The following is a 22,921-nucleotide window of genomic DNA, read 5'->3' on the forward strand; positions in this document are numbered from 1 at the left end:
TGTGAAAGACGATCGCTACCTTGGGTCGTAGGAGAGAATTGACTGAAGACGACCCGGGTGGCTTCGACAACAACGGCGCGCTGATGTCTCGCGGACAGGGCGGGCGGTAGGATATAGGTATGCAGATAGATGTGTTGCCGGGAGTTGCGGGGAGACAAAAGCAAAGCCTTGAGACGATGGGATGGAACCTCGACAACAAGGTTCACTGGTCAATGCTTCCTTGCTTTGCTAAAGAAAGCAGGCTCGGCAGGAAGGGGGTGGGAGGAGGAGAGGAGGTAGTTGGCCACGGCGAGAGGAGGAAAAGAGAGACGCGATCGAGGGGGGCCAAGAGGGACGGGAGCAGATATAAGCAAAGTAGATCCCGGGATGGGGGTGGGTTCTGCGTGTGTGTGTGTGTGTGTGTGTGTGTGTGTGTCTGTTCAGATGGGCATGTCTCTTGTCTCGCCTCACGAGTCCAGCAATATGGTCTTGGCCTGGTGGAAACTGGCGAACGCCGGCTCTAGCCAGTGTGCGTTGAGAATTGGATCCCGTGCTTGGCAGACAGCGGGCCAACGGTTCTGTGATGTGCCGACTGGTCCCCTGTTCTGGATGTCTGGTGTTGGATCGGCCGACTCGCAGTGTCGAATCTATTACCAGGTTGGGTGACCGAGGAGTCAGGCGGCTAGTCGTCAGAGATTGACAAAAGCAAGGTGATTTCCGAGAGATACAGGCGATAACAGTAAGTGAGATGTGTGTTAAGGCTTTGGGCTGGACAGAGACCAGAAAAAACCACCCGAATGGACGGGGGACATTGGAACGATGGCGGTCCATGTGGATGGATGTGGATGTGGATGAGCGGCGGTAGAGTGAGAATGAGGAGGGTGTGGCACTCCGCCCACTTACACCCCACTGGGGTTGGGCCGGGATCCATGACATGGCATGGGATGGCACTCAATGGCAAAAGGGCCAGAGGTAACGAGGATCACGAAGGGACCCTTTGGTTTTGGCTTGGTGCATGCTTGGCTTCGCGTCGCGGATGGACTCACGTCGGACGCGCGACTCCACATGGTAGTGTGATCAAGTGGACTAGAAGAGATCCAATCCAGGGCAGCTGGACCGGATGAGGTAGGAGGCGACACGACACCGTTGATGGCGCCCGGCAGCCAGTGAACGCCATAGCTCCAAAGGTTGACTCGGCGCGCCTTCCATGGACCGTCGACTGACACTATAGACGGACCGACCCCATCGGCACTCTCGCTGCGGCCGATGTTATGCTTTGACGGCTACGGAGAAAAACATCGATGCAGAGAAGTGGAAGAGGGACGGGGGAAAAAAAAAAGAATTAAAAAATAATGATACAGGGACTAGCTGCGGTTAACCCGAAAACGGCGGGGCGCACTAGCTTTACGTCACCTGGTTGGCCTTGCTTGACTTGACCTGACTTGACTTTTGACTTGCACTTGCACGGGCAGGAACGACAGACCACATCAACCTTAGGCAGGTAGGTGTCGACGTACAGATACCAGTCCAGGCACAGCATTGACGGTCTGTAAGCAATAGAAGCAAAGTATGAGGCAGCCTGCATCTCTCACCCGCCTTAGTAACCGCAATGACATCGATTGCCATTTCCTAGACCGAAGCTCACTTCACCTCGCCCGCAACCAAGCAACCAACAAGGCAAGGCAGTCCCCGTCAACATTCCTCCCTTTTATAAACCTCCCAGAATATACCCAGGCCACCCCAGATGCCATAGAGCCTCCTCCTGTCTCCAATTTCACCCAAACAATGGAATCCCATCCACGCCGCTCTCTCCGCCGGCCGAGGTCGACAGGTCGACACGGTGCTCGCCGGAACTGTCCTCCTGACTCGCCCCGCCAATTGCGGCTGCAGATAGAGACCGCCTTGCAGCAGAACATCCAAAAACAAATGGAAGGTGTCCTGCAGCAATGGTAGCTCGCCAAACAAAGTGTCACTGGCATTGACATTGGCATTCGCATTGGCATTGGCCTTCCAATGGGTCTGGCCGCTTTGCCCCCTCCTCCTCCTCCTCCTCCTCCTCCCTCTTTCCCTTCCCACCCCAGAAAAGTCGCCCTGCACGCGACGCACAGAGAAGGAAGAGAAGAAAAAAAAAAAAAAGGCCAGCTCCGGCCATCGAACCAATCAGCCCGTCGCCTCGTCGCCTCCGGCCGTCGTTCTTCACCTCCAAGTGCCTTCTCTTCCCCATAGAAAATGCAGGCATGGCCCCGCTGCTACCCAACCCTAGCTCACCTACCTAGGACCTAGGTATCCGTAGCTGCGCAAAGATCCACCTTGCTGCCACCGTGCCGCGCCCCTCACTCGCCAGGGCGAGCTTAAAGGAATTACGTCCTCATCACTGATCTCAGCCAAAAGCCGCCGAACCACCGAACGGGACAACGAAACAGAGCTGTCACAGATCAGCCAATCACATCCCGTAAAACAAAAACGTGCCAGATCTATTGACTCCCAGCAAACCCGCACTTCCGGCATGGCCTATCGACCACTGAGCCCGCGTTGCATCAATTTTCCTCGTCGCAGAAACTTGCGCCGCCATCGTACGGGAATTCCTGCGCCGTGAGGGAAAAATCCGACGTAACCCATGGCCGTCCCGCATACCAAGCCCATCGCCAAGAGTTGCGATTTCTGCTGCTAACCGCTGCCAGCAACTGCTCGCGTGCTCCTTTTCCTCATTCTCGCCCGCCAAGCTGCCAAGCCTGACTGATTTTCCCAAGCCACGCACATTGGCAAAGCTTTTTTGAACGCATGCCCATTGCCCGTACGAATAACCGACCGACCGATGGACCGAAACACGGACGTCCTCTGCTGGCTATTGTTCTCTGTGTGCCATGCAATAACAATAAACGAGAGCCTCACTCACTGCCAGCAACTCTGAAATGACTCGAGCTCAAAACACGCAGAGCAGCAAAATAAACAATTCTAAAAAAAAAAAAAATAACTCCGTTGGTATACGTACTTAGAAAGGCACATGAGGTAGACATGCGCAGTAGAAAACACAGACCAAGTGCTGCTGCTTATGGGATGAAAGTCACTCCTGAACCAATGGCTGCATGAACCGAACTTTACACACCCTCAACAACAACACCACCATTGTGAATAGAGGGCCGCCAGCAGCAGCATCATATAACTCAATCCCCGCCTCCCTCCTTGCTCTCCGCAAACTGCATCTGTATAGGCTTCTATTTTGGCCGCTGCATTCTGCCCTCTGCGTGTCGCCACACCCCTCGTCTCGTCTGTTGTGTTGTCGTGCAGCCTGCCCTTCCTCCTCCTCCTCCTACCCAATAAGTCGACATCCCTCTGGCCCGAACACCTTAACCGCCCCCCTCCCATTTGCACCTTCAACCCGGGTCGTTGATCTTAGTCGCCCAGACATGTCACGAGGGTGGTGCCGGCCGCATCCCGCTAAAGCTCTCAAGTACTTGTGATATCTGACTCCTCTCCCTCTTTCTCTCCAAGACTGTCCTCCTCGGGGAATGGAACTGTTCTCTTCGCTGCGTCCTTCTCTTGCCCAGACCAAGAAGAAGCTCTGTGAACCATCCGAATACAGACAGCTGAAACTCGGAAGAGAGCATGGTTACCGCTAGTATCCGTATCCTTTCCCCTCACTCACCCTTCCCGCGGAGGCGCTGGCGCACGCCGAAGCGGAGGAGACGGACCGGACCACACTCGTCCGTGCTGTGTGCCTCTTTGCGCGCAGCCAACTCTGTTTTACTTCGGACGACTAAACGTACTGCGGTACAGCCTTGAAATCATACGTATCTTGAATCGTGGGAGAGGCGGGGGTTAAGCAATTCCTTCCCCTCTTGCCACGCTGCTGCTTCTTCACCTCATCGCCAAGACATTCAACTCCAAGGTCTTCCCAACCTTGTCCGTATCCAACCCTCAATGGAAAACGTCTGAGTGTCATCCGTGACACGCTCGGCCACCCGTTCAATCATAATTGCCGTCATCGTCGTGGTAGAGCTGCTAGTCTACTTCTCACAGTGCTCACAGACTTGACCTAGGAGAAATGCCAAGACTGTGTTTCGTCACCAATATCGTACGTCTGCTATTCCTTACCCAGAAGTCACCGGTCGCAAAGCAGAGCCTGTATCGGCCAGTGAGATAGAGTATAATCACTCCACGGAGCGCAAAAACAAATGCATGCAGTCTGATAATATCTGTATTCAGTCTTCTTTTTTGAGAGGGCTTTTGTTTTGATTTCAGCCTTGACTCCCCCTACTTTTATGGCCGAATCGACCAAGAACAGTGACGCAAACGGAAGACAGGAGATGTGAAAAATGAAACGGGTAAACGAAGAAGCCTTCTCCTCTCTTCGGCACATTGGCGTCAAATTGAAATACTTTGGAGCCGAGCCGTCATTCCGTTCAGAGCCTGGTCGAGCGTCCATCGTCAAGGAACGCAACTTGCCAGTGCCGCCTGGAAATTCCTTCCCGCCCAGGCCCTTTCGTAAACCGATGCAGTTGATAGGAGAAAGCCTAGATTGTATAGACAGAGAACGAATAAAAAAAAAGGAAAATAAGAAAACAGTCCAGAGTGGTGGTGGTGCGTAGTGTTCGCCAAAGAAAATCGGTGCAGACCAATGACGGCAGGCCTGCGAGGCAATGCAACTTCCTCACACACGTGCTGCATTGCAAACGGTAATACCAAAAAAAGAAAACCCCTCCTCCGCCGTTTGATTCCTCCTTCTCGTTCCCTTCTTCTCCGAGGACTTGAGAATTGCCTCCCCATTAAAACCGATGAACGCCAAAGCCATCCCGGCCAGTTTCAACTCAAGGAAAAGATGCAGTCTGCGTGTCGCTGTTGTCCCCACGTAACGCCTCGCTGTCGGAAAACGATTGCGGAAAATGAAAAGGGGAAGAAAAAAAATGTTTCGTATTTGTTGGTTACTGCGTTGCCCGTTTGTCTTGAAGCTTCAACAGTGTATAAATGTGAGCGACCTTCTCCGGCGGTTGCCTTCTTCACTTGGTACCCAACAACCCGGCCCTATCCAAGGGTCGAGGTGTGGGCTCCTCGTCCGCTACGTCCTCTCGGTTTGTCGGCCTAGGTGTCTCGTCGACGTCGGGCGCCAGGGTCTTGTCCTCTGAGCTAACTCCACTGTCAGGTGGTGTGCGGGTAGCGTTGTCTTGTAAAGCTTCGAAGGAAGGCATGTCCACTTCTTTCGAGGGTGTCACGACCTGGGTGATTGGCTCGGGTGTGCTTTCAGAGCCAATCGTAACGCTGTCGTGGCTGTCGGCCCGCATCATCTCGATACCCAGCTTGGAGCTAGGTAGCAGCGGCTTTCCTCGAAAGTGTTTTTCGCGACCCAGACCAAGCTCCTCGTCCTCGTCATCGGCCGAGTCGGTGCCCTCTGCGTGTCTCTTCTCCATGTGCTCCTTTCTGGCCTTCAGCTTCTCGACAGAATGCGGAGGTATCGCCATTCGGGTGTTTTCCAGCTGACCTGGCGCAGACTGTTGCGTCACGAGATGCGGCAAAGACTTTGGAGAGTTGCTCAGTTGCGTCATCTCATCCTCTCTAATGCCCAGCCCGCCTTCCTCCCAGTCTCCAGTTGCCTTCCTGCTGACAACTACAGGCACATCATCCGTAGATACCGACTCAGAGTCTCCAAACAGGCTAGAACTGATGGAGTCTTCGCGGCTAGACGTTATTACGCTGCTGCCGGGGCGGCCTGCGAACATCGAGGAGCTTGAAGTTGGGCTATCGTCAGTTCGTGAGCTTGTTTGTCGCAGGCCGGATGGTATCGGATGAGGAAGAGACAAAGACATGGAATAGTTCATCCCAGGTGATTCTGGCTTCCACTGGCAAAGATTCTTAAGAACTTCCGTCAGCTTAGAGCTCGAGATAGGCTTCTCAATCAAAGAGTCGAAGTAGTGAGGAGCTTGAAGTTCTTTGAGGTATGCTGTAATGGCAACGATGGGCGTGTGAGAATTGGTGTTCTTAGTCTCCCGAATCATACGAGCCACATCCGCACCGTTGATCTGAGGCAACCTGTACTCCAGAAAGATGATGTCAAACTTGATTTCGCTCATGGCGTATCTCACGGCCTCAGAACCGTTCGCCACAGAAATGGTCCGGCAGCGTAATTTCTCCAGAAGCTTTTCCATGACCATTCGAGAGACGGGGTGGTCTTCACAAATCAAGACGTCCAAGGGCCGGAACATCGGTCCTCCATCGAACGCAATCTGAGAGAGACGTCGGGAGCTTTGACGACGACGTTGCACGCGGAGAAGGGCGTTGTGTTTGTCGCCCTCGTTGTCCGATGAGGATGGAGACATGTCGAATACTTGGCTGCGACGATTGCGGTGATGCGCCAATACTTCTGACGTAATCGGACTGCCTTCATTGGATTGTGATCCAACTGTCAATGACCTTGATCGACTGCTTGAAGCCTGTCGAGGCGTCGAGACCATCTTCTGCGGCGAAAGGGCGAGGGGCGGCGGCGGTGCAGCGCCCCGGCCCTTCACTGGAGACGCGGCCGCACTCGTAGCCGCCTTCTGTAAGCTTGGCGGAACCCGTGGTATGTCAAGGGAGGCCGGCTGATGCGGAGCGGTTGACTGCTGCGAAAGGTTTGACGAGTTGCTAGATGCCTTACGTCTACCCTCGCTTCCTTGGCCAGCCACAAAAGACACCAGAAGCGGCGAGGACGGCTGAGAGGCCCTGCTTGGAGAGGAGGCGGCGTGGCTCAGTCCAGAAGGTGATTGAGGTCGGTTCTTTGCGTTCGAGATTGTTCTTTGGACCGGGTTCGCAAGAACAGGGCTACCCTCAAGGACCGGACCGGGCGATGTAACGCTACCGCCGGGGCTGATGACGGTCGGCTTGCTCTGAGATGCCAGTGCCTCCGCGCGAAGCTTCTGGATGACATCTTTGTTGGCTTTTTCAAGCACCGGAAGATTCTTGAAGGTGAAACTGCCGAAATCATCGGCAACGACAGGCTCGCTAAGCCGTCTACTCTTCAAGTCTCTGACGTGGGGAGGGATGTGCAGCGGCATAAGATTGCGCTTGATGGAGTTGACTTGGGACCGGACGCGGGACAGGGCATCGTGAGGTCGGTCGGGATAGTCCGAAGCCGTGCTCGAAACAGGGGGCGACATCTGGTCCTCCATCTCTTCAGCGAAGGACTGTAGGACGGCTCCGCGAGCGTCAAAGTATTCGGTGTCTTCGGGGTGCTCAAGTTGAGGCACAAATTGAGCCTCGTCTTGGAGCAGAGTTTCCCAATTGATGCCGTCGAACCAGGAGTGGGCTCGGATTTCATCGCCACCCGATGGGAACTTATCCTCCCGGTTAGCACCCAGCCGTGACTGCGGTTCCATGCACAGCAGCTTGTTGATGAGGTCCTTGGCCTCTTCGGAAATAGGCTCGCACTCATTCTCATCCGGCCATTGAATCCTCCGAGCCAAGATGTTTTCAAAAACTTGCTCCGCTTCATCGGCATGGAAAGGAGGATATCCGTAGAGGAACTCGAACATAATGCAACCAACAGACCACCAATCGCTGGTTTCGTCTTGTTTCTCGCCCTTGATGGTCTCGGGCGCAAGGTAGTCGGGTGTGCCGACGAAGCGACGATTGGTGTCTTCAGGGTCGAAGAGGGCCATCGGGGGAGGCATCATTGAGGACTGCGGAGGAGTGCTCTTGCCCAGAAAGTCAACGCTGGACTGTGTGCTAGCGTGGTGGAGCTGGGGCGGGTCAGGAGATGGATGTCCAGTGCCATCATGGCCCTCGTCGTGGGCCGGCTGCGGGTGGGAAGCTTGCGAGTTCGGATCCTGCTCGTTCAAAGAAAAGTTGTTTAGCATGCGGGTTAGGGTCTCACTGCCACCGCTGTCGCTGCGGTGGCTGGAGACACGACGGGCCTCTGAGCCACCTAGAGCAAAGTATGAAGGCTGCCCAGTGCTGGATCCGGTGTCGGGTGTCATCTGCGGGGTCATGCTCGGGGAATGAGCGTGACCGTGGAGGTCCAGCGAAGTAGATCGTGATGATGCCAAAGATGCCGAGCGAGCGAAAGGCCCCTGTTTGAGCAAGTCAGGCGTGGGATCTCCGTTTTGGCTGTCAAGAGCACGCTTCTGTCGGCCAACAAGACCCATGCGAGACAGTCCGAAATCAGTCAGCTTCAAGTGACCTTTCTGGTCGATGAGGAGGTTGTCGGGCTTCAGGTCGCGATGAATGATGCCTCGGCTGTGTAAATGTTCCACGCCAAGAACGACCTCGCCCAAGTACTTTTTGACCCAATCTTCTGGCAGACCTCCGAGGACCTTGATCAGGGATGCACAATCACCACCGTTGAGGTACTCCATCACAAGATACAGATAGTCCTTGCTCGAGAATGTCCAGTACAGCTTGGCAACGAACTCGCTTTGCCCCTGCCACATCATGATGGCGCGCTCAGCCTTGACATTTCCAACTTGGTTTTTCGCGACCATGTCTGCTTTCTTCAAAACTTTGATGGCGAAGTACTCGCCAGTCGATTTCTTCTTGGACAAGTAAACACTGCCAAAGGCACCCTTACTGATCGGCTTGATAATCTCGAAATCCTTGATTGAAGGGGGTGCAGGCCGTGCCTGTGGCGGAGGCTGATGGGCTGTCATTCTTGGGGACGGAGGCCCTTTCATCACAAATTCGGACATGGCGGCTGACGACTGCCTGCGGTGATGGTTGATTGGCAGATGAGCAGGGGAGCTGAACTCGCTAGTTGGCAACAGCGGAGAAGCTTCAGGAGAGGTAATACCATCCTGTGGGAAGGGGAAGTTCCTTGGCTTCATGATCCTGAGAGGAGACGACGGCTGGTTGTTGCGTGAAGGCGATTCTTGTCGTCGAGGTGACGATGTTCCAGGCAAGATGATACTCCGGCGGTGATGCTGTCGAGCGCTGGCAGCGCGACGAAGGTCTCCAAATTCGGAAATCGGCGAGTCGGTCCGAGGCGGCTGTCTTGAGGCCACCGATGAAGACCTGATGCTTCCATCACTGTCCCCATTGTCGCTCTCGAACAGCAAGGATTCCCGCCTCGACTCACGGGCAGGCACAGCGGGGTTGATGCCTCCTAGGTTGGATCGCGGCGTCGGGCACTCCCTAGGGCTGCTCGAACGGGTGGATTCCACGAAGGAGGTCGGCCGCGGTCTCTCGAGACTGTCAGTTACACTGACATTTTGCAAGGCAGCAGCAAGAGAGGAGTTTTCGAATGATCCTTGGAAAAATAGTTCATCCTGGGCAGGATTAATCCCCTCTTCCTCCTCTTCGTCCTCAGTCGAGTCGCTAAGGCGCCCAGCGGCAATCCTAGCAGCTTTGCGCATGGCCTCATCAATGCAGTCTTGGACGATGACAGCGAATTCAATTCTGATGCGCTCGGCGTATTCGATGATCTTGCGATGTCGGAACACGGCTTCGACTTTGGTTTTGGCAGCCTTCTCGGTGTCAGCGCACAGAAGTGCAAGGCCATGCTCCTGCTCCAACGTGTTTGTACTGGGTGATTGCCATTGCATGACCTGGGAAATGCGAGACTCGGACTGTGGTGATTGTGTCCTAATCTCGCCAGGGTTCTGAGACGATGCCTCCTTGACTGCGGGAGTGCTGATTTCAATGGCCGTATCGCAAAGATCGAGCAACAATTCCACGATTCTTGCTTGGGGGCGTCTGATGGCAAAAGATCGAGCTCGGGAATGACCAAAACCACCAGACCTTTCCCTCGACTGAGACACTGAGCTTCCAGGGGATGACGATGCCGACGGGGGAGGACCAATGAGCATGCCCTTGTACTCTGCTGCGGGGAGTGTCAACTGATCTCCCGTCAGGGACCGGCTCTTTCTAGCCTCGAGAGCGTCGAGGACTTTGACGATCGAATGTCGGTGATCGGTCAAGCTGTCTTGAGCCATCTGTACATCCATCTCTGCCCGATGCTCTTGCAAACAAAGGTCAGTGTGCTTCTCGAACCACCATGGCGAGATCTGGCGCTCGCAGATACGACAAAGGACGGGCAGCGGTGGTGGGTGATTCTCGGGATCGTCGACCCCGGACTCTGCCAGCTGCGTCAAGTAGCTGGCAAGGACCTCGGCACCAGAGCCAAGCGAGTCCACGATGACGGCGGGCAGGTCGATCTTGATTTCTCGGGGCGCAATGTACGGCCGGATCATCCACATCGTCTGGGACGCGAAGTCGTCAGCAGGACAGAAGCTCAAGCTGTCAGCAGAGTGTACTTACGTGGCTTTCTCCTCCCGACACTCCGTCGTAGACCATTATCCCCTGTGCTTCCAGGTCAATCGTAGCAGGCGCGCACTCTTCAGCATCGTCAGTTTCCAGTTCCGGGATGTCTTCCAGCGGAAGCAGCTTGGACAGCGGGCCCATGGCAACGGCGAAGCGCACTCGCTGACTCCGCGAGTCATCCTTCTTCATAGACTCGACAGTATCAGCGAAGACAGTCTTGTTGTCGCTCACGATCAGATCGGCTATGGCGGATCCTTTGACCGACTCGGGTTGAGTGCCGATAACATCGGTCCATGACGGGCTAACCCATCGGATTGTACCGTCGAGGTTGAGGTCGACAATAACGTTCAAAGTCTGCTCGGCAGCTTCACGTAGTTCTTCTCGTTCTTCTCGAATGTCTTCGCTAAGGGTGCGTTCCATTGCGCCGGCTTGTGACCGGAGATTGGTCACGGCCGGGGGTGCCAGCATGCTGGGTTGAGGGTCCATGATTGGAAGTTGGTGGGCAGAATCCCCGATTGTGTCGATACCATTGGCCGGTTTGAATCGTCTCGGCGAGCGAGTACTGTCTGGAAGGGTGTTGTTGCGAAATGTGGGCGAAAGAAGATGGAGGCTGCGGCGTGGTCGAGAATTGGTTCAACTCGGCGACACCAAATAAGCCAGGTTGTCCGGCAAGGGGCCAAGGCTACAGACAAGCCAGACCACAAGACATGACGAGAATCGAAGCGGGCAGTCTCGGTGCGCGGGAAGCGAGAGAAAGCTCCGGTATTTGGCGATTGCGCTGACCCAGGAGTTGCGAGGTTCAGTCGGGGGTGGGCGACGGTGGACGAAGGCAGTCGGCGGCACCACCAAGCAGCGAGCGTTCGTTGGAGAATCGAAAGCCAAGATGAAGTTCGGAAATCGGAAAAGGAACGCTCGACGTCAAGACGTCGTTTGGTGATGCAGCGCAGGGCCGGAGGTGTTGGCGGCTAGCTGGCTACTCCTTCAACGTTTCGTGCCGGAAGGGGATCAGGGCAGGAAAGAAGTTGGTCGACTCGACGTGACTGACGATGGAGAAGCGGAGGCGAGGGGGGGGAGCGAGAATCGCAGTTGACTTGTCCTAAGGGACAGAGCTCGCAGCGCAGTGCCGTTGGCCGTACGGAATACTGGGCCTTGTGTGTCGTTGTCGTCGTCGTCAAACAAAAAAACACGAGGGCAGAAGAAAAAAAAAAGGTCAAGAGAAGGACACACGCCAAAGTTCACGCCGCAGGGTGGCCCTTTGTGATGATGGTTGACAGTCACACTCATTACCTACCCTGCTCGCTCCTCTTGTCTTGTCTTGCCTTGCCTTAGCACCTCTTGCCTAAGGTCAACGTCGGCAACAGCCCAGTCCAAGCCGAGCCCCCCCCCCAGCAGAAAGCAGAGAGCAGCTCAGTTGGCAGTGGTCCCGTCGCGTCGCGGCCGACGGCACCTTACGGGCAGCCTGTACTGCGTAGTAGGTACCTTGCCTACCACCTCACTCCAAAGCAGGCACCACACCTGCCGCACCTGAGGTAGGTAGGTAGGTAGGTACTGGCCTCTTGCCTGTGGAAGTGGTCAGGCCGTGGATGGTCGGATTAAGCGGGGAAGGGGCTCGGTCTGACCAATGGAGCCGGGATCTTCTGGGACAGACCCAGTAGCGATACATGCAATAGGCGCCATCTTTGTATGCGACACCACGTACCTCTACCCAAAGCAGCCTAGTCCTCTTTCCAGCTAGCGGACTCGCTAAAACACGAGCGAGGGAGTCGGGGAGTCGGGTGTGTGAATTTTTGGGGTGGGAGCAAACCACCAAAGGACGATACTACGCAGTAGAGCCAGTGCCTGTGCCAGTGCCAGGTAAAGGTTCGAGGTCGTCGTGGGTGGGAAGGTTCGAGGCAGCAGGGGGAAGGGGCTCGCTCCTTCCCCGTCCCCCGTCCCCCGTCCCGCCCGCCATCCACCTTACCTTCCACCGGGCATCTCACCTCAGTTGCCAGCATCTGCACAGCAAGAGCGCGGTGCAGCTGGCACCAGCCCGGCCCTCCTGAACAGTTGGAAGCAGCACCTCACCTGGGCACCTCACGCACTAGGGCACGCCTCACACATTGGACGGAGCGGAAAGGACTGGGCTGAGCCGGGCTGGGCTGGGCTGGGCTGGCTGGTGCTGGCGGGGGCGCCGCCGCGAGGGGCCGCGCTGATGGACCACTCGGAGGTTTTCTCTCGTCCATCCGCTGGAAACAAATCAACAACTTCCACTGCAAGTGCAAGTATGGACACCTCAGGAGTATGCGCAAGTGTAACTTGAATCCACCGACATGCTTTCTAGAGTCTTATCATCGTTCACCTCTCCTCCTCTCGCTACGTTTCTCCTCTAAGGCCGATCCATCAGTCTATCTGCTTACCTGTGTACACATGTTTCCTCACCTTACTCCTTTCCTCTCTCCTCACCTCCCCTCTCCTGTGCTCTATCCATGGATGCCGCTTACAAACCAACGCATGGATCAATACAACCCGAAATGTACTTCCATCGCACCTTAAGTTGGTCATCAGGCAGGAGGCAGAGTGATAGCAACTGGGGCCCGCCGACGGTGGGAGGCAGAAAAAGGTAAAGGGGCGGACGGACGGACGGGCGGATGGGCAGCTTGAGAAAAAAGAAAGTAAGAAGCACAGGACGAAAATCACCGTCGCAACGGTCATGCAAGCAATCCGACATGCTGCGGTCTGGTCTGCAGCCAGCAGGCACAAGTGCGCAGTACATACAGCCTGTGTCTCCATTTTCTGGAGGCAAGCAGCGCATCACACACTTCAACGCATTGGACCCTTCTCCTCTCTCCTCTCCCACCTGCCCTACCTTGCGCCTCGTGTCCCTCATCCCGTTTCCTTTTGGACCACTTTGATGATGCTATGCAAAACAGAAGCCTTATTACCTAAGGCATGTACAAACAAACCCCTTCTTCAGCCCATGCCTTTACTCGTCTACATTGTTTTCTTCTCTTCGGAGCCTTCCTTTCTTATCTCGTCCCCTTGTACGAGCTCCCCTGCGTCGTATGTAATTACCCTACCGGACCATCGAGGGAAAGGCTCTTTTGAACATTGTCTAAAATTTTGACTTTGGCTTCTGACGCAGACATGAAGATAGAAGATTGTCCGGAATGTGTTTCCAGACCCAAGGGAGAGAGAACAGAAACGACAGCCCGAAGTTTGGCACCGGAATGGCCACATGGGAAAGTTTGCTCCCGTCTGTCTCCCTGGGCTCGGGCTGCGGGCTGGCTTGGTTAGTTTGCGTCTTAGATACAGGCCTGCCCGCACGCACGAGTGTCGTCTTCATGAATGCTGGCCCTTCCGCTCCAGGGGTCCAAATGCCATCCCACAAACTCGCCTATCCCATCTTCGGTCTCGTGCATTTCAGTTCAGCCCCCCGCCGCTCCCCTCCCCTCCGGCCCACCGACGCCGAAGCCGACGTGGGTACAGACGGCCAGGTCGGGTTCTCAGCACACGCATCACTGTCCACAGTACCTGCAAACCGGACAATCAAGCGTTACGTACTCGCAACAGGGACCAATACTCTGGCATGATGAGGCATCGCACGTCGGCCCCAAGCACTAAGATGCGTGCTAGGAGCTAGAGGTGGTACTGTCACTGGGGCTTCCCGCGCCAGCCCATGCCATAGTGGTAAGACACCATCACCTGGTCTCCCCATCCCAAGCCGCACTCCTGCAACTTGGGCACGCTGCTTGTTGCTCACACCATCACGACGTTTCTGTGGCTTTGCTTTTATCCTATCGTCCCACATAGCAGCTTCTTCGTACCGCATAGTACGTGCTACTTACTGTTCACCGTTGCATTCGCGGCACTCCGGCACCTGTGCCTGTCGTGTTTGACCCCGCCGACCTCGATATCCTTTTGTTTTTCCCTCTGCGCTGAGCAGTCGAGCCGTTGAGGCACCGCTGCCGGCAACCAACATGTCACCGCTCCCATGCTTCTGGAGCTGCGAATCGGAGGGTGAAGGCCACAAAGATCGTCGATGGTCCATCCTGGGATGGATCCTTTCGAGAATGCAAACGACTGGCATTTGGCCCCTTGGGATTGCGTTGATCTACATCGAGCGTCCCCAGTCCGGGGTGTCTCAGGTAGAAGGCGAGTGCCAAAAAGATTGGACGCGCCTCCTAGCTGACTCTGCCCGGGACGGATGGAGTTCGATGCCGGCAGTTTTAACGCTTCAGTAGATATACCATGTAGACATGAAAACCGCCTCACACTTGCACGTAATCATGGATCAACAAGTGCAACCGTTTCTGCTAGCCTCTCGCTGCTCAAAAACATTGGAAACGGTGAGGGACGCGCATGTCATTGCCGCCATTTCCCTCTGTCTCGAGGTGCGACATACGTCATATGGGTTTGCATAGCCGCAATCGATTGACGACCGCCCACTATCAAAGGCGACAGCTTACTAGGGTGCTTGGTAGGCTTCACCGTATCGCCTGTGGCCGCCGTGTTTGCCAACACCTTCCAAGCCGGTCTAGACGTCTGATCAATGTTCGCCTAGACAGAGAATTGTGGCCGCGAGTTTTGATGCGGATGGCATCCAAGAATAAGACCTGGCACAGCAACAGCAGTTCAGCAACCCTTTCGCGGCACCTGTTATGTAACGTGCCCCAGTCTGCATCTGCATCTCAGTCCTGCATCTGCTCACCGGTACACACACAAGACTCGGAGGTGAGTTGAGAGGTGTGCCATCTCTTTCTTCCACACACACACACACACACACACACATCCACACATCGTCATCAGCTTGGTCAGATGGATGTGCACAGTGTTCCCAAGTGCCGCAAAGAAGTCTAGGAAAAGAAAGAGGAAACGTAGCCAGCCGTCTGCGAGTGCCTGATTCCCCAGCGTCTGGGGTGTCGTGGAACGAGTAAGCGGGAGGTCTGGAGACCGAGGACAGCGGCGATACGACAGGCGAGTGTGCTCCGCCTGCCACTGCGGAAGCTAGACCACAAAATACCTATCAAATCGACACAGATGGAGATGGAAACCAGACAAGGGAGTTTGGAAGTGTCGAGGACGGGGTCAACTGTTCCATTTTTGGCCACGTTAAGTCGCGTCCAACGGCAGAGCACGCCAAATTTTGGCACCACCATCTCACGACGACGTCCATCCGGCATGCACCTCCACCGCCTCCGCCTCCGTCTCTTCTCACATCCACCTCCCGCCGACGTCGTCCACCGCTCGCTCCATCGCTGCCAGGTTCGAACTGGGAACAGTGCTATCGATCAAGCAGGCTTGGCAGGCTCGACCCCGAAATCTCCAAAACGCCCGCGCCAAGCGTTCTGCCCGCATGATGCTTGCCAATCCCGTCATCCCTAGCATCTTTACCCAATCGGCGGCAGGGTGACGAAAGGATCCCGCGGGTGACAGAATTGTACGAGTGCACCATCCCCGAGCACCGAATCGCTTCAATCTGCATCCTTCTCACTCGCTGTGGAGTGGGCAGTGTGGACATTGAACCACCATTCTCCCCCCCAAACGTCCTGCTTGATCTCTTTTTATCTCCCGTCCTGCACCTTGTCTCACTATTTACCCTTCGGCCTCCGCCCACTCGCTCATGTCACCATCGCCCACCTGCCGTGCTCCCGGCGTCCATCACCTTCTTCCAGACTTTCCATCATCTTCATCTCGAGTATCCCTGCCATGATACCCTACTCTCCCAGACCGCTGGCTTTTCCGAAAGCCCCCTTGTCATTGAACCAGGAGCCTGCCTTTGGAAGGTTAGTCTACCTCATCCACGGGCTGGGGTAAACGGCGCCGAATCGAGATCCGTCCTTCGAAATGATCTTCCATCCACGCTGCCACGGCACACAAGGCACCTTGAACGTGTTACTCACGCCCCGCGGGCCTGCGCCTCGCGAAACATTCGGGTTAGCCAATGGAGCCGCCATCTCTCTAGGCCACCGATCTTCTCAGTCGTCCCTTGTGTCGTCAACCGCACAGATTGCATTGATGACTGATCGAGGTTAGGTCCCGTGCATGATCGACTACATTCCTGCTCAAGATCGACGCCTGGTGTAAACTGTTCGTCCCAAGCACAAAGTGGCTGTCTTTCTTCCTTCCCAAAAAGCCACGGCCGGGTCTCGGGTCACAGCTCCCCATCAAATGCTCGGAAGTGGGCCGGCGGCGGCACTCTCATTCCCTCTCCCAGTCTCTGTCTCTCACACATCGAGACTTCCCACGCCTGTCATCCCAAACATGCCAGGAGCTCAGACTCTGAAAGTTTCTGTCTGGAATTTAGCCGCCTCTTTGCGGCAACCCCAGACAACCTTAACGACTCATGTTACTGCATGTCTGCCTCCGGACAGGCATCGTGCTGGTGGTTGGGAAATCCTCTCTGCCCCAGAGCCATCCTTGGCTTCTAACCCTGTGCCTCAATCCGGGCTCGGGTAAGTTCAAGGTCGTGCCGTGGCCACGGATCGCCGAGTCAGCTGGACATTTTTGTTTGCAGGACCCTGCTCTCCAGGCTCTTTCCAAGGTCCTCCTCTGTCCTTGGATGCCGATGTTGTCTGGCATTGAAGGCGCCATATAGACGGTATTCTCAACCAGAACTGAACTAGACCCAGATGTCTTAGTTCCACTTCGTTGCGATCTTCATGTTAGTCTAGCAGCTCTCCCCGCGTTCTCGATCCGCAGTTGCGGTGAGCCAGGTGATCGACAGCTGCCGTGGTTTAGAGAGGCCATCCAACTGGTGCAGACATAAGCAAGTGACCTGCGGGGTCCGACTCCCATCACTCACTTCTGGCTACGGCAATTGAGTTTGTAGCCGTGATTAGTGCACTCTCCAAGGTTAGAGTACCATTCGAAGTCAGGATGGCTATCTTGGCATGGCAATAAGCCACGGGACAATCCCTTCAACCTGTATGCTACTCGCAACTTGACCTGGCGCAAATTCATCTAAGCCTCCATGCCTACAGTCAGTCTGATAAGATACTGGCGTCGGCAGAGAAATGCCACGCATAAACATCGTCGGCGATGCAGAACTGAAGCAGAGTATATTGTTAAGTTTTGTGGCCTTCGTCACAAGGCCAGGGGCAGCGTGTCACTGCCCTATCAATATCTGGGGGAGTCCGGATAGGGTGTGCCTCGACTGACGGCGCTGTTTGTCACTAGCCGCCGGTCTGAAGTTGGGACCGACGTCTCAGACGAAGGGCTGCCTTTTCTAGCCACAGCCCTCTGCGAACCACGCGAGAAGTTGTGTCGTTTTACCTCTGAGACACGCTGCAAGTCTCGCAACGTTCATGTTCGCCGTGGAAAATCGCTTCGTTGGCGCCCCTTTGGGCGTTGAGTCCAATCAGAGCTCAGATAAGCCATGTGACGCCGGTTTCTCCGTGGTCCAACGTAGAACTTCGCGCTGCAATTGAGGGGTAAGGTTATTGTTGTTGAATGGCCATGTTTTGGTGGACCGAAACCGAGTGGCTCACTGCGACTCTTGTGTCGCGAACTTCCCATTCCAGCCCCCCGGCCCCAGTTTGCAACGTGTGGACTTTTCTGTTTCTGCAATGCGTGTCGCGAGAAAGAGGAAATAAAGACAACAAGAAACAAAAACACGAGCGTCATGAGCCACCATTCCAGGTCGGAATTGTTCAAGAACTATGGCGATGAGACAGACCGACACAAGAACTGCGAGTTGTAAGCAGGGATGGGATGGTTGGGTGGTGGGGCATGCATCAGTTCACAACACTCTACCAAGTCCAAAAATTCGCACGGAGCACGGACAAATACTGCTGCTTTTGCACCGTTACCTAAGCCAAAAGACGCGTCTCGGGAGGAAAGACAAAAACAATACCCCAAGATTCGCGGACGCTTTGTTTCCAACGCTCTGAGTCGCTCGCCGCGAGCCGTCATCCATGTCATCGACAACGGCCGAAACACCAATCGCCGGAGCTGCCGCTGCCGCTGCCGCCGAGGACGTAGGGCCCGGCAGCAGCCCGGCATCGCCGTCACGGTCGCAGCCGCAGTCGCCGGCCTCCGCCCGAGCCGTTCCGTCCGGCGTGACGGTCGTCTTCGCGGAGCGCAAAAGGACGGGGCGCATCGCCGGCGCCAAGTACAAAGCAGACGGCACCCCTTACAAACGCCCCGGCCCACCGCCCAAACCCATAGAGGAGCGCGCGCGCTACCAGGCCCGCGGGCCGCTAAAGCGCATGGAGAGGTCGTACACGGACCAGAAGCGCAGGGAGGTCGTCATGTTCCTGCAGAACCACAAGATCCGCGTGACGGACGAGAACGACATACGCGCGCGTAAGGGCTGGAACGGCGGCCGCGAGGACCAGCAGCCACCCGAGGAGCCCGGGTACCGGTGGCCGACCCTGAAGGAGACGTCCGACTGGTTCAAGGTCCCCGAGCGGACCGTCCACAGCTGGTGGAAGCGGCGGCAGAAGATCCTCGGGAACGCGCCGAAGAAGTTGACCAAGGCCGAGAAGAGACGGATGGCCGAGGAGGAAGAGAGGAGGTGGAAGGAGGCGGAGGAGCGGAGGGAGCAGTTGAGTGCGATCGGCTGGCCGACGGAGGCCTTGCCGGAGATGATCCCCGGTTATGAGGGGGCCTGGCAGAGGGCGTCGGAGGATGTGCGGATGCAGATTCAGGGTCTACCGCAACCCGAGGCCGGCGAGATGAGTTCACGGGCAAGTGCGTGGAGCGTCGCAGCCGCAACGTTTTCTCAGGGTTTACCACCCGTCTCTCCAGCTCCGCGCGCTGTGCTGCCGGTTTCTCAGTCTCCCGCTCCGCGTGCGCCGCCACCAGTCTCACAACCACCGGCTCCTCATGTGCTGCTGCCGGCCTCCCAATCACCGGCTCCTCGTGTACTGCTGCCAGCTTCCCAACCTCCCGCTCCTCATGTGCTGCTACCGGCCTCACAATCACCGGTCCCGCGAATGCTGCTGCCGGCTTCTCAATCTCCCGCGCCCCGTGTGCTTCTACCAGCACCTCCGAGGACTGAAAACATCTCGGCGGGGACAAGAACGCCAACCTCTACCACAGACGCCTCCGTGCCGTCTTCTACGACAGCAACACCCGCAGCCATCAGAGAGACCACAGAGGAAAGAGAACAACTCAACATACTGGCGAGAGAGGCTATGGCTGCCTCTGCGGGTAGCACACCAGCTGCTTGAAGGCATTTAAGTCAAGAGGCTGAAAAGGAGGGTCGTTTGGCTCGCATTTGAACGTTTACTGGCTGGTTAGGAAGCATGGAGTTAACCGTCGGAGGGGAAAAAAGTGATTACCAGGAAGAAATCGGAAAACAGAAGCAATATTCTAATACATAATACAACACAAAAACCGGATGGGCTCGAGGCTCTCCCAGGATTCAAAGCCACTGAAGTTTTATCAAAATGTCCCTCCCTGATGTATACGCCAAGCTTGCGTGTGATATTCTATGAATGTGAAGGTATCCAGTCAGTTACTTCTACCTGGGCCTTTCGTTTATTATTTCACAATGTGTGTAGATCAAGTGTTTACAGAGGAAATCGTGCTATCAGCCGAACACAACGCAGAATAGTTCAGCTGCGAGGAGAAGAAGAAGCCAAAGTTCAAAATACAGGCAGCCCGTGAATCACGTCCGCCAGCGACGCATAAACAGGCCGCGAATTCAGGCTCGGGAGCAAAGCCCTGGCACTCGAACTAAGCTGATGGTTCCATTAGTTGCAATTGACATAAGTAATCACACACACTACTATACATGACGGGTTGTACGACTCTGTTCCCGTAATTGTGCGTACTTGCTGGACCTTCCGCGAGGATACAGCATCAGAAGACAATTATCCCAACGCCTCATATCGAGCGCCCGTCTTCAACTCCTTTCTCTGTGGTACTACGAGAACAAACTGATACAGTAAGACTACGCCGTCATTATGAGGCACCCCTTACAGTCGTGGCTCCGGCAGAAGTTGCCATTCAGACGCCTGTCACAACCACCTTTGCTCAGGCCGTTATCGACAGAAGTCGCCGGTAGAGGGTACGGTTTGATAGCATTCCGCCTTGTTTAGCCCAGCTAGGTGCTCCCGGCCTCCTCACGGCGGATGACGAGATAATTGTCATCAAACCGCCATCATCACCTCAGTCTGACGTTTATTGGCGATCGCCTTGTTGAACGTATCTCACTGTGAGACACGGGGACTCTTCCGTTTGGCCGCCCCCGTTCATTGGTGTGACTTGATGCTCTCCAACGGTTGGGCTATTCTGCAAGACATCTGGTCCATCAATGCCGCTGTGCCTAACCAATTGGCAAATCACTTGGACGGCATCATGGCATTGGGCGCCTGCGGGTTGGGCTCGCGTCCGTCTTCTACATGGCGCCAAGGTGTCAATAGATCACAGTATCTGAAAAGTCCGGGGGCCGGCAAGCATTGCTTTGTTGGCCGAAAGCTCCCGCATGTCGACTACATGCCAAACATGCACATGTGCGGTCTCGGTTTCATCGCCCAGCCGGCCTTGATTTTGGGAATAGATCTCATTTTATTAGGTGGTCGTCTGGGGTGAAAACCTCTCGTAGTCGACCGACTCATTATGATCTCGACAGACTTGATACTGCCGCATTGCGGTGTGCTCATCGCCCAAAGAGTTGGGCGTGGGCACGAAGAGTTAACTACGCATGGCTTCTTCAGATAGCCTCATGCCGTAGACGCCCACTCAGCCTTCTTCACGTCCAGCCACTCACCCTTTTCAACCCAGACATTCTCAAGCCACTTGGCCAGTTTCTCATCATCTGTCGGCAGAGTCTCAAGCGGAAACCTTCGCACATGAACGTGAAATTTGTACCCAAGCCTCGAGCTGAGTCCGGGGACGCTCAGGGTGTCCCACATCGTCGGTGCAGCATGGAACTCGCCTCCCCTCTGATACGCAATCGTAATGTCGTATACTGCCTTGACGTGAGAGGCCTTTCTGAGATGCTGCACGGTGGTGATGAAGCCTTTGGTTCTTGGGTAGAGGAGATGCATCGGCTGCGGACGCCCCGACTCCTTGCACCAGACGATTGACTGCTCGTACTTCTTCTTTGTGAAGCGGGTGGCCTCGCTGAAGCTGATGAGCCCTGCACTAGGTCAGTTGCCATCTTCACAGTCTCGGGATGGGTCCTCGCCAGCAGCTACTTACAAGTTGGCCATTGCCTATTAACGATGCCCGAGAAGGCTCTATCAAGTTCATGCCTGTCCTTGGACCAGTTGCGGCTCACCATGGGCATGCCCATCGCCCACAACCCCCAGCCCAGGAACGGGACGATCCGCAACTGAATCTTGGCAAAGTAGCGACACCGACCGAGCATCCCGGCCTTGATGGCCAAGGCCTGGATCATGTAAAAGTCTGCCCATCCGACGTGGTTGGCGACCACGACGGCCGACTCTCCGCGCGGAATAGCATCACCGGAAAAGGTGATGTTGGCGCCGTTGAAACGCTCAAAGATGATCTGGATCCAGTACCACACGGTCTCGGCGATCCTCGACGACGAGTTGTAGACGAAGTCTGGGAAGAACCATTTAAACGGCAGCTGGAGGGAAATGGCGGTGTCGGCCAGCAGCAACCAGAGCACCCACGGCGCCAAGATTGCGGCTCCCCGGAAGTGAGTGATCATATTACCGTTGCCGGCCATGACGATGACAGACGTGTGGATAACCAACCCGTCGTCAAGGCTCAAGTCGAAAGCGACAGCGAAAGCGAAGCGAAACAATCCAATTCGCTACGGTAAGGGCACGTTCTGGTACCTTCAACTCTGGATATCTGTTCGCAAGTCGCAACTTTTGGGCAGTAAAAGTCTCCGCCAAAAAAAGTAAGCAATAAAGTTGTTGACTATGTCCTGGTCGTACTATGCGACGGGCAGTAGCGGGAGCAAAAGAGACGACGGTTCGAAGCGCGGCTGAGTGATCTACCTACTGGCCTTTCCCCCCTCCAGGGGTACCTCGCCCTGGGATGGGAATGTTTCGAAAGGGAGCCGCGTGCGCGTGACTTTCCGCGCCAGTTCTTGGAGAGGGCGTTTTGGAACAAGCTTGGGGCAGTGGGTAGTGAGTGTGATCTGGGGTTCAACTCGTCTCAGAGATGTGCGCGCCTCTCCCGCCGCTCGGTCGTTGAGGCAAGCACAAGCTACCGCCGTGTTCCCTGTCTGCTTTGATCGACAAGGAATCTTTTAAGCTCTGGTTCTAGGCGACCATGGGCTGAGGATATTCCATTCGAAGGACTGATTGCGACTGCAAGATGCACAGAAGGCTCGGGGGAAAAGGAAACATAATACTGCAATGGCTCGTTCTCGACTAGCAGAATCGCCGGTCCCGCCGGGATTCCCAAGTGGGATACGGTATGACGGCATAGACTTTTTGGGCGAGAGAACCGTCGTCCGTCTTTGGAGCCGATGAACGGCACGTTGAACTTTGTTCCTTAATAATGGCGACGAGGATCAGTGGCCCCTCCAGAGTCCCCCAATTGTGGAACCAGGGGTTTCCTTCTCTCCCATCCCGCGGAGTGCTTGCTGATCACATGGGCCGAGTCGAGAATGCGTACCTGGTATGGAACTTGGAAGATGCAGTCCAGCCAGAAGCCAGGGGTGAGACGTCAAAGTGCCAGCGGACCGTGATCCGACAGATGCACGACGTGTGCCGACATGGACTTGACAATGACAGGACAGCGACACACGGACTGGTGCTCATGTGTCAAAAGAGTTGGCGGCAGAAATGTCAAAATAGTAACACCCAGG

At 55.5% G+C, this 22,921-nt stretch overlaps 3 protein-coding genes across 3 annotated transcripts; 1 reads left to right on the forward strand and 2 right to left on the reverse strand.

The window, feature by feature from the left end:
• Positions 1-4,976: 4,976 nt before the first annotated feature.
• On the reverse strand, positions 4,977-10,689 carry cek1 (Serine/threonine-protein kinase cek1; the record flags this gene model as incomplete). Its single annotated transcript, XM_036641376.1, has 2 exons — positions 4,977-10,142; positions 10,201-10,689. 2 exons carry the CDS (start codon positions 10,687-10,689, stop codon positions 4,977-4,979), a joined length of 5,655 nt encoding a protein of 1,884 aa, XP_036493474.1.
• Positions 10,690-18,095: 7,406 nt separating this feature from the next.
• CGCS363_v009528 (uncharacterized protein) lies at positions 18,096-19,183 on the forward strand (the record flags this gene model as incomplete). Its single annotated transcript, XM_036641377.1, has 2 exons — positions 18,096-18,873; positions 18,960-19,183. 2 exons carry the CDS (start codon positions 18,096-18,098, stop codon positions 19,181-19,183), a joined length of 1,002 nt encoding a protein of 333 aa, XP_036493684.1.
• A 1,669-nt stretch (positions 19,184-20,852) lies between these two features.
• On the reverse strand, positions 20,853-21,826 carry LPAT5 (putative 1-acyl-sn-glycerol-3-phosphate acyltransferase 5; the record flags this gene model as incomplete). The annotated part of the gene is made up of 2 exons (XM_036641378.1): positions 20,853-21,271; positions 21,334-21,826. 2 exons carry the CDS (start codon positions 21,824-21,826, stop codon positions 20,853-20,855), a joined length of 912 nt encoding a protein of 303 aa, XP_036493472.1.
• Positions 21,827-22,921: the final 1,095 nt, after the last annotated feature.

Source organism: Colletotrichum siamense (genome assembly GCF_013390195.1).
Source record: "Colletotrichum siamense strain Cg363 chromosome Unknown KSG_Cg363_contig06, whole genome shotgun sequence".
NCBI classification, from domain to species: domain Eukaryota; kingdom Fungi; phylum Ascomycota; class Sordariomycetes; order Glomerellales; family Glomerellaceae; genus Colletotrichum; species Colletotrichum siamense.